This window comes from Lagenorhynchus albirostris, chromosome X, assembly GCF_949774975.1.
Source record: "Lagenorhynchus albirostris chromosome X, mLagAlb1.1, whole genome shotgun sequence".
NCBI lineage: Eukaryota > Metazoa > Chordata > Mammalia > Artiodactyla > Delphinidae > Lagenorhynchus > Lagenorhynchus albirostris.
In genome coordinates this window covers 114,318,001-114,330,085 of record NC_083116.1, presented here as the reverse complement: position 1 = coordinate 114,330,085, position 12,085 = coordinate 114,318,001, and the positions used below count along the sequence as shown (strand labels likewise).

The 12,085-nt window shown below is 32.3% G+C and overlaps 1 protein-coding gene across 4 annotated transcripts in view; it reads left to right on the top strand.

Moving 5' to 3' along the window:
- CNKSR2 (connector enhancer of kinase suppressor of Ras 2) overlaps positions 1-12,085 on the top strand; it is a 258,143-nt gene that overhangs the window by 136,866 nt on the left and 109,192 nt on the right. For 2 of the 4 annotated variants that reach the window (XM_060137021.1, XM_060137019.1), the window contains exons 9-10: positions 1,449-1,595; positions 11,776-11,909. In XM_060137021.1, the coding sequence (XP_059993004.1) occupies positions 1,449-1,595; positions 11,776-11,909 (281 nt within the window). The remainder of the gene's footprint in view (positions 1-1,448; positions 1,596-11,775; positions 11,910-12,085) is intronic. The other 2 variants (XM_060137023.1, XM_060137022.1) reach the window with 1 other exon arrangement.

The following is a 12,085-nucleotide window of genomic DNA, read 5'->3' as shown; positions in this document are numbered from 1 at the left end:
GTGATTTTTGAAAAAACTGGCAGCCTCTTATTCGTGGTAGGCAAGTATCATAATGATCATTTTGATTCATATCTGAGACCCCTGAGGTTTTAAGTATTATAATGTCTTGCTTCTTTTTTGTCCTAACTCTTTCTCTTCACCATCACTCAGTTCAGCTATAGTAGAGGTTATAGTTTAAATGAATGGTCACTCATATAAACTAAAGTCTCCCATTATCCTACCGTGGCTGTGGTCCAGAGTACCTCTTCATCATAGTCTCTGGGATCTGTGCTTCTTTTGATGCAAGTGCTCATTCTTTACAGTTTGAGCCTTATTTTCCAGGCAAAAACGTGATGAATAATAGGCAAAGGTACCCATTCCCTTTCATTTAGGTACCTAGGAAGAAACTAGATCCCTGTTCAGACCATTTGCTAAGTCCTGCTTGCAATCCAGGATAAATTTTGACCCAATGTATTTGTATAAAACACCCTGGAAAATTCTAATCCATTAGTGTTGGAATAAAAGGTTATTCTCTCTTTTAAATGTGAAGTGTATTTTTTAAACCTTGGAATAATAGATATTTTTAATGTGTTTCTTTAAAGCATACTTCTAGGATTTCAGATAACTGCATAACCAGCATGTCTTAAAAGCAAAGTAACAAAAATTATTCTGTGTTCAAAAATTTAAAAGGATGATAAGTAATTTAACATGGATAACAGTAGAGCCAGGTTTCAGGACATTTATCAAGTACTTCTGTTTAATTATACTATGTGTTTTGAGGTGATATTCAAATAAAATGGCTTCATTAAATTTAGCACATTATATTTTAAGTTTATAGGGTCTTTTGGAACACATTTCCAATAGCTGCTGCATTAGAGTAGCATTACCTTGTCGTTTCTTATTCTATCTTTATATCGTGGTTAAAGGTTTATTTTATTGATGCTGTCTTCCCCGCTCAGAATGTTTCCTTGGTGTGTCACTACCAGCTACTGGTAGTATAATGTCAGTCTAACTTAGGGACACTTATCTCTAAAAGATGGTGATGAGAAAGCATGTGGTGTAGTTCTTAAGCTCAGGACATTGCCAAATCCTTGTTTCAGGCATGCGGATTTTTAAATTGTTACTTATGAACAAAGCTTGGATCTAGACCTTGTGCAGCATTAATGATGACATAATTTCTTTAAATTCTAAATTACTCCATTGGTAGGATACCATTTTAGTCTCTGCTTAGACTGGTAAATGTCCATTATGTTATCTCATAATGATATGGACTCTAAATGCAATAACATGGTTAATCAACTCAAAAATAAAATTTCTTTCTTGAGTTTATATCTCCTGAAAATTGATAGGATGGTACACCAATTATGTGATTTTCTTTTTTTTTCTTACTAATCTTATTAAAGGGGGAGAACATTAAATCTTTGAATACTGTACCTCAATTTTATTGTAATGATTTTGCTGGTTACCAGGTGGGGTGGCAGTTGAAAAATTTGGTGAATGCACTACGAGAGGACCCGAGTGGTGTTATCTTAACTTTGAAAAAGCGACCTCAGAGCATGCTTACCTCAGCACCAGCTTTACTGAAAAATATGAGATGGAAGCCCCTTGCTCTGCAGGTAATGAAGCTTAATCATAAGTCATACACCATCATTTTAGCCATAGATTATCTCAATAATGCTTCTTTATTGTGCCTCATCTCAGCAGCATATGGATTAATCTTGTATGCTTTTGAAAATTTGTTTATGAAATGATCTCTTCACAGCTTATCCTAATAGGCTTAATTGTGATGAAATCTCAAAGTTACTATAATTAAAACCCAAATGATAGAGAACTCTGCCTTAATTTGTAAACATTTAAAGCATAATTCCCCAAAACCACAAGTTCTTTGAAGCCAAAATGTGGATAGAAATGAAAGTGAGAGGTTTCACTTTGTGATACAATCTTCTATTTAAAAGTTTTACCCACATATAATTCTTGAGGAAACTAGATGATAGTTTATAGAATTTTTTAAAAACAGGTCATGAGATAAAAAATAGTTGTTTATAAACAGTAGGTAAAGAAACTTTTGATAGTAATTAAAATGTACCTATTACATTCTTCCTGACTGATCATTTTTCTCTTTTCTACCATGTACGGAGGCAAAAATAGGGAAATTGATGCGTTAAAATTTCTGCATTTTTCTTCAATGTGAAACGTCACTCCAAAATTACTCTGGATGTCAGTAAATTACATTCATTAAGAACCAGAGGTATCTAGGAAGTTATAAAAATATTATTCTGATTGATAAAGACAAGGAAGTAATACATTTTCTTCCATTTCAGTCAGGCTATAATCTTCAAACATATAGAAGAAATTCTTGTTCTTCACAAGACCTGCACTTTTAAAATAGAAGACCATCACCTTCCATAGAAGGTTAATTTTTAAAAATTAAAATTGCCCATTGAAATAGAACATTGCCTGTTGTTCAGATTAAAAAGAAAAGCAATAAATGAAAATGCCATTGTTATCACTGCTATGTAAATTGTTGTTCTATATTAGTAACTTACACCATTCTTAGATTTTTTTTCCCTAAAATCCTAAATTCTTCATTACATATGAATGGCCTTATAGATTATAATGATTTCTCATTGTTTAAAACTTTCCTACTTCTTGGCCTCAAATTTGCATTATGCTTAAGTAACATAAAAACATATAAAATATACTAACATTAAGGTCTTTAAACTTTTAATGTGAATCTTTCTATTTTTCAAATATACGTAAAACTATATTTTAAAACTATATTAATATGTCCAAATGCATTTGAAATGCAGTGTATGTTTATTATCAAAGATTTTTGGTGATCATTAAAGTTGAGAGATCAGTGTTTGGCTCATTAATTCGTAGATTAGCAGATCAGACCTTCCCATCACATCATTTTATTTTCTCGCTGCATTATAAGTTGCTTTGTTGTTCCACTCTGTAGTTTTCTATTGACATGTCTTCCCCAAAGATCCTTCTTCAGAGTCCGAGAGGTGGGAACCCTGAAGAAGAGACCCCTTTCAGCCATTAGGTTTCCTTCTCTATATGTGTGGTTAAATTTAACAACTTCTCTCTAGTACCTTCTGTTTCATGGTGAACACCAAAAAGACACTAGTTTCTTGTTGATCCGTGAACTCTATTTGAGGGAATATCTCTAGAAAATAAATTTGTGATTTGGTCCTCTTTTAGTTTCCTTTCCACAAGCACAAACTGGAGAATTAAGGTAATGACAATATCTAGTTAAGAATCACTTTTATAGGAAATGCTGAAATAATTGAAAGACCTGCATTTTTTTTTTGCTACACATACATTTGGTGTGTGTATTCAAAACTAGAGAACAAAGACTTTAATTTTTTAAATTACTCTACATCATTCCTTAATTATAATTATAATAGATGTTTAAGGCACTGTTTCTAGTTTCATTCTTAAATGCCAAGAAATGTGCCTCATCAGATCACTACTTATATTTATTCCTCATTGCCTATTCAGTTACTCTGAGTATATTTGTAAATGTACTTTTTCGGAATGCTGAAATCAGAAAAAAAGAAAATCAGCATTGACATAAGTGCTTCTATGATGTATTGATGTTTTTGTAAATTTGTTATTTCAACTGAATTTAGTTCACCTAAAATGTATTATCCAAGTTCAACGCCTTATAGATAAACAATACTATTAGTGAGGGCAGGGGAGGACCCTGCTTTCAACTTCTTTGAAAATTGACTTTTTACAGAGCAGAAGGAAGAGTATTAGTTTTGATTAAATACTTTCAAGTGGTGGTAAAACAAAGTCTTAGGAATAAGGGCACTAGACACCACCAGCACCAAATCTCCCTGGAATCTATTTCGAAGACCTGAAATTGTACCATTACAGAGTTCGTTTTTGATCTTAAGGCTTTGGCTTGTGCTAAAATGCAAAAAGAAACCAGAAGCATAATGGAAACTATGTGGTCAGAATTTTTAGAGGATGTATACAACCAAAGATGGACAAAACTTGAGGGTTCGCTTCCAGAAGGGGAAAAAATCAAAGAAATAGTGGGATGAGAAGGTCTTGCAGGCAGTTCTGGATTCTTTGTGACTTTGCCTGAGGCCGCATATTTTTCCTAGTGGCTAAGAAAGGACCTGGGATGTGAAACATAAGTGCTTAATGTAGCAACAGTCCTCTGTGCAGACATAAGTACCATTCTTACTGTATTCCTGCTTCTGGTATGTGTATGAATACGTTGGAGCTAAAATGCCCATTAACTCACCTAAATATAAATTTTCAGTGTCCGAACCTGAGGAATTGGACATTAGGTTATTCCTTTTTTCATAGGCTATACCAATAGTCTACTAAGAATTATTTAAAATAGAGTTTACAAAAAGAAGCAATCTGTGGCATTTATTTAACCTCAATATGTCTATTTTATCTTTTTCTTATACAATACCAGCCTTAGCATTTTCAGATAAAATATGGCAAAGTTTGTATAATGGGGAGGTAGATGCTAATACATGCCTCTAAAAAAAAGAACAACTTCATTCTAACAAAGGAATAATTATTTTTTAAACTAATAAGGAAATAATTCGTACCTATACAACTAAAACATAACCTTATCTACCCTAAAGTAGAAGATTTTTGAGGAATATCACATGTTTTAATGGAAGTTCTAGAGCGAATAGTAGCTTCTATTATTAATTAACTGCAATGATAAATTTTAATTTGGATTTTCTTTTGAAAATCATTCATGGAATTATAGCCAAATAAGCAAAAGCATACAATTCAACTTCATGCTCACAGAGCAATTTCATTAGTACATTTCATGAAATTTGGCAGCTCTTTTGTTAAATTCCTGACTTCTCAGACATTTTGCAATAGAACTGAAAGACTTAAAGCTACTTTAGTCAAATACTACAAGCAGATTTAATCTGGACTTGAATTCTGTTGTCATCGGCACCCATTCATATATAGTAATGTTTTACCTGAGGTAGAATCTTTATTCTAAGAAAGCAAACTAGCAATTCCTTGCTTTCTGAGAACTGTTTTTAAAACATGTCCTTAGTAGCACCCTCTACTAATGTCCTGGATTTTGGTAAGCATGGTGATTGCTTATGGTCAAGTTCTTCCAATTCGATGACACAAATCCTGGGGAATTATGGATAGACCTCAGTGTATATTTTTTGATGTTTGTGGTTTTAAATTTAGTGTGCATAGGTCACCAGCTTGCATGGGTGGTGTCATTTTCTTCTTACAAGAGATGTATGGGAGAATTAGCTGGACACTGGCAAGAATGTTGATTGAAATCATCACTGGGAATCAACAATTTTCAAAAACATTTAGGAGCCCAGCTTTTTTTTTGGTGAGAATGCATCTCAAAAATAATCACTAAAATCAATGCTGGAATTCGATATACTGATATAGGTTTCATTAAACACATTTTTAGTATAAAATGATATAAAGCTGTATCATTAGAATTGCTCCTAAACTGTTCTAATCCATAAGTCTCTTAAATCGATGTGATAGTTTCTTGTGTGGTTTTTGTGCTTTTCACTTTAAATTTTATTGCTTAGCATTACCTTGATGCCATTTTTACAGGATATTTAAATTAAATAAATTTGAGCAGAAAAAGAAATGGAAAGCAAATAGTTATAGGAGTCAATTTTGTCTTTCAACTGGTGTAACGACTGAAGAACATTAATTGATTGTTACATTTCAAATACATATAGATATGAATGGTTAAAGTCATTCTGTAAAAATAAAAAACGTAAGCAATAATAAAATTTATTTTAATATCAAAGTTATAGGTTGGGGTGACTAAAAAAACATTGGTAGCAAAGTTTATATGTTTCTGAGAGTTTTGTTTTAAAAGCATGTTTTGAAGAGGAAGACAAGTAATATTAGATATGACATGAGAAGAAAATAAGTTTTAACTAAAAATGTAAGGTGCTGACTGGGAGGCAGAAACAATTATATGTTTTACATGCTCAAATTAGTAAATAGCTGCAAGCAATTGTCACATTACATTTTTGTTCACCAGTGTTTAAGCAAATTAATTAAAGGATCTAAATCACATTTGTGTTTTTCAACCACGTGCTTTCAAAATGTTAACACTGACTACAAATAATCACCTAAGATGAAAACTTATTTTTAGTTTCTTTGTTCTTTAGCTTCCTATTTCTTTAGTTAATTTCCTAAAAATGCTTACTGTAAATTGAAAAAATTGCAAGTCCAGTTTTAATGTTGCAGTATCAACTATGCCAATAAGAGTGGACAGCAATAAATACACTAATGGTAGTTTCAGTACAATGTGCAAATTTTGATGATTAATTGGAAAAAGCCATTTCGTAGTGTGACTCTAAAGTCTATATTAGTTGTACATTGGGTAACTACATACTTACTTTTAGGCCCATATATCTGTTTTTAACTTATATAGATATAGCTTCCTGATCAAATATATGCTTGGAAAAAATGTTTGTTTTCTTTGTAGTCTGATAGGAAAGGGAAGGTTACATGCTTAAAAAAGAAGACTCAAATCTTTTGTATTTATAACCTTGGATTCTAGAAAAAGCTGTGAAAAAACTGAGTGCAAGAATCTTGAATACAAGTGTTTCTCTTGCTTAAGCTCTTTTCACATAATTTACTACTTAAGGAAAGCTTACCCAGGAAAAATTATGCCCAATAATTTTCCAAATTAGATCTAACATTCTTTACATGGTCAAGAAATTTACAAGTTTGTATGCAACTTCTTGCCTCCCAAAATCCAGAATACATTTTCTCTGGAGCATTTGTTTAGATGACTCAGAGTTGCTAACATAAAACAATATTTTGGTACTTGTATTGGGAATTATAATAAAAACGTGTTTGAACTGAATAAGGACTTGTGTGAACATTCTGTGCTAGAATAATGGGATATTGTGATCCATTTGAGTCTGTGCTTATTCCCAAGAGTGAATAAAATAAATGGCCAGGTTTTATACTTGATGTAATCATTCATATTTCAATGAGTATTTTCCCCCTGGAAGACAAAGCAAACTCTTTGTGATATTTGCATTAGTGAATTTTAGAGATAACTACATAATGTGTAACGCACCGTTTTAATCTTCAACATGGGGGCTGTCTTTATGTCATTGGTTTCATTCAAGACTTTATATAGCTCTGTGAAAGCTGGGTCACTTACCAGATAGAGGGACGACTAAATTAAGATACGCTTGCCAAGAGTTGTTAAAATGTAAATTGTTTCAAATAAAACCTTTAACATCAGATGTAGTTTTTAAGGTATAGACGTTCTTTTCTCATAGTCTTTAAAACATAGTGTTTTCAGAGGTACATTAATACCTTCCAGGTGTGCTCAGTTACCTTAGAGATGTTAGAATCGGGGACACAAGGAAAAGACCTGAGCCATCAGAGAATTTAACGTGAGATTTCAGTGATCCCTTTCCAAAGCTGAAAGTTTTATTTTATAATAATCACAGTCTCCCGATGATGTTTAAACTGGATGAGTAGAATATTATCACTATAGTGAGTCATCACTCATGATTCAGAGGAAGATTTGTGCCGTACCATATTGTGGGATACAATTTGAAGGTATTTATATAGTTTAAATGGACAATATGAAAAATGTATGTGTACGTAACCTAATGAATTTCTGAGTCCTGTTCACAGTAGTAAGTTATCATTAATTGACCTAAGGTTATAAATGTATATTTGAAGAGATGCATATGATCATTTTATTTAGGATTTGGATATTTTAAGAGATGCATGCCAGTGCCCCCAAAATCTATCATAGATTTATTTTAGAAGAGTAACAACATATGTGCAAAATATGTCCTCCCTGTTGGAGCCTCATTGAATCTGGAAGGAAAACTCTATGTCAGTAGGACCATTTAGATATGAAAAATAAATTTTATGGCAAGGTCTTTCCAGGAAATAAATCCTCTTGGATAGAATCCAAAATGGATCCATATCATACTTGATTGCATACCGTAGTGGATCGAGTTATACTGAAGCTTCATGCTTACTTGAGTAAGAAGATGCAGTCTTAAAATACCTTTGTATTTTATCCGTAAGCGATGAAAGCTCTTAATTCTCTTCCTGTGCAGATTTTACCAGTTAAGAGAAAGAATCAAAAGGCAAAGTGGTAAAATAAAAAATATTACCCTTTAATTCTATTTTTTTCCTTATATTGGAAATTCTTTATAGTACAATGGTAACTACTTTTCTTATACTATGTTATGAAGAAATGATTAAAACTAAATGTTACCAAGGTAGGAAGAACTATCCTTCGGCACTATTATACTTACATATTTAGGTATTTTTTCTGAAACTAAGGCATATGTCTATTAAATTTTGAATTAAACGCTGAGAACTTTTTTGATTTGAGGGAGGCTGTATTTGTCACTTTTTGTGTATTTTCATGTACTTGTTGGTTATTGGTAATAGGTGTAATTTTAATGGCACTTGTTACAACTAGGAATTTCTCACTGATAATTTCAGCTAATAGCATCATTTATTCTGTGCTTGATTTAGTCACATTTTGCCTATCTTTCTAATATTCTTTAATGCCTTCTTCATTCTTTTAGTCATTTAATTTTGTACCCTTTCAATTCTTGTCCAGAGTTAGAACATTTTTAAGACATTATAATTTTAAATTATCACAAATTTCCTTTGGGGTTAAGTAGCTATTTCCATTTTCCCATGAAGCTTCTATTTTACCATATTTTATTTTTCCATTGCCTAATGTCTTTTTTTAGATGAGATTCTCAAGAATAATGTTTACTTTTTAGCTTGGATTAGCTTGACAAAAATAGTACAATTAGTAGACAAAAATACAATGAATATATTTAGTATTTACTATGTGTTTTACTTAGTACAGGCATACTTGATTAGCTAGATGATATCTGCATGATAAACCAGTTTAAATGGTTTCTGTGATTTACCAGTTAATAAAATAACTAGCCAGTAAGAGTTAAACAACAGGATTGACTAATTTCTTCTTTCTCTGAAAGAAGTTGTTTTTTTCAACCGCTTCAATTAATTGAACCAGCTGGCACAATCAAACCTGTTATCTGTTTAAGCCTATCTAAGAGTCTTTTTCTTCTACATTTTTGCTAATTTAACTAACTGTGTTAACTGAGGACATTAATAGCAACTCCGTGTTGAAAATAGAAACCTAGAGAAAATATCAATTTGAAGGAAGTTGACAAGGCTAATATTTAAACTTCCTGGAAGGGGAAGGAACAAGTACCCTAAAGAGACAATTCTGGTAATAGTCCAGACAGAATAAAATATTTTGTTGGTCCTTACCTCACACTTCAGAGGTATTTAAAATATACTTGTAATCATTGACTACTACTTCTCCTTTTTTCCTTTTTTCCTTCCTTCCTTCCTTCCTCTTTGTTTGGGGAGGGCAGGGATAGGTACTAACCAGGAGAAATTACCTTTAGTTCTACAGGTGGTAAAATAAAAGGAGAGAAGTCTTCAAAATAGAAGTAGTGACCCTAGAAAAGAAGAAAGAGAATAAAAATTTGTTAGATTATTTTTTTTAATGCTTGTGTTTTTAGAACTTGTTTTTAAGTTCACTTGTAGTGTTAGGATATTTTAAAATAAGAGCATATTAGAGCATTTTAAAAGCATACTGAATATAAGTTTTTCTCTCACAGTGCATCTGTTACAGAAAGTTTTGGCAAGAAATGTACTGTGTAATGAATGTTTTCTTTACATTTCTATAATGATTAAATTTTGGTTAGACTTGTTCTTTAATGTCATTTGTATTTAATACCAAGATGTCCTGACAGAGAGGAAACAATGATAAACAGAGTCACATCACAGATCACACTTGATCTAAAGGTCCTATCAAACCTCATAAATATACTACCATGTGTAAAATAGGTAGCTAGTGGGAACCTGCTGTATAGTACAGGGAGCTCAGCTCGGTGCTCCGTGACGACCTAGATGGGTGGGATGGAGGGGGAGTGGGAGGGAGGCCCAAGAAGGAGGGGATATAGGTATACATATAGCTGATTCACTTCAATGTACAACAGAAACTAACACAACATTGTAAAGCAATTTTACTCCAGTTAAAAAAAAAAAAAGGTCCTATCATTCAAAGGTCTGTTGTAGAGGCATGTAATACATCCTTAGAAAGAATATAATTCTTTATTTCCTCAGGCTTCATGGTGTTCATCTATACAGGTAACTCCTGATTACCTATATAAATTTCAGGATTTCCCATTGCCAAAATTTTTGTTTCTAAAAGACACGCATAGTTTAACTGGATGCTATTCCAAATCAGCATAGTTAAACATAATAGTCTTTACTGTGTACTTTCAAAATATATCAAAATTCCTCAACATGTAAACTTCCTGACTATTTTTTTACATCATATAAGATAGAATACTGTAGAGTCCCAAAATAAATTATCAATTATTTTTCCCTTCTCTCTCTCTTTCTTTAATTTCTATTTCACATAGATTAAAACTTAACCGTCATTTTGGCAGGATGTGTGATTTCAAGCTATTAAGGTGAGCTGTGTAAAAAGGAAGGTCAAAAACCATGAACTGAGTCATAAACTATGTAGCCTACCCCAGTGACCTACATTGTACATTGTATTTATGCTTGGATTTTTGAACAAATTTTGTTTATCTGTACAAAAGTATTGTCACAATATAAAATAGTTGTACTATGCCATTTTTTGAGTGTCCAGCAATACGTGTTAAAGTAATAGAACTATGGGTCTATTATAGATATGCTAAAAAGTGTTTTCATACTGGCTGAAATGGCAACATCTTATCATGTGAAGATAGTTAATTTTGTGATCATTATTTTTGTTTGCGATTGCATTAAAGTTCTTATTTTTTAATATGTTATTGTATATGTAGCTAAGCAGTAAGATCTGTAAGATATAAACATGAAAATTTGTGAATTTTAGTTTCACTTTAGAATAATTTCTCAAACCACAATATCATTTCCAAATGCTGTGACGTTTAGAATTGGGAGTGCTCGTAAGTTAATGCATCCTGATGTATTGCTTAATTCAGTATATAGAGAATCTTAATTTTTTAAAAAACTTATTTAATACGTAAATACAGGCATGAAAATGAGATCTATAGGTATGCAACTAAAAATTATTTCAAACAATGGTAAATGTGTGTGCCTATGAAAAATGAAATGATTGTGTCACACTAATCACCATACTTTTGAAGATGTACCATAAAATGACTTGGAGAAGACAGTATTGTTTATATTTATGAAAAAAGTACATTTTCCTAGAAAATATTCTCTCGTATTGGCCTTTCATACTCCATTTTTGTAAACTTTTTTGAGAATCTGTCACATTCTACTGACTTAGGAGTGTAATGTATCTTTTTTGGGAAACGATATGAATTATCTTTCTTGTACACCAGTCAGGATGTGAGTGAACTAATTTTTTGGGAAGTTACTCTCTATTATCTTTCTTTCAAAAGTGGGATTCTAACAAAGCAAACTTAAATATGTTTCTGACTGTGAGATAAATCTCCCCATTATGAAACACTGCATGATAGATTTACCTTATAAATAGCTTTTACGCGGTTATGCCGTACAATAAGGTGAGTTAGGAACTAAGTGAAAAGCTCTAAAGCGATAAATTTTTTTGTTTTTGGAGACTCAAAGGAATATCCATGTGCTAAATAGCATGCTTCTTGATTTCAGCCAAGTTCAAAAACTTTGTAGAAATAGATCATTTAAAAATGATAACTATGTGTCATTGTTGTTGTTGTTTTGTGTGTTGTTTGTGTGCGTATGTATTTTCTTTTTCATTTTAACCAGCCTCTTATACCTAGAAGTCCCACAAGCAGCGTTGCCACGCCTTCCAGCACCATCAGTACACCCACCAAAAGAGACAGTTCCGCCCTCCAGGATCTCTACATTCCCCCTCCTCCTGCAGAACCGTATATTCCCAGGTATAAAACTAACCATCATGTTGTTCTACGTAGCTTCTAGCTAAAGACTAACCTGAGTGCACGTAAACTGTGAAGTAAATTCTCACGAAACACCTTGAATATTTTCTCAGTTAAGAATTCTGAGCACATTCTGGAAAATCATTGCCTTATAGAGACTGTACTCTAGTTAATAATAA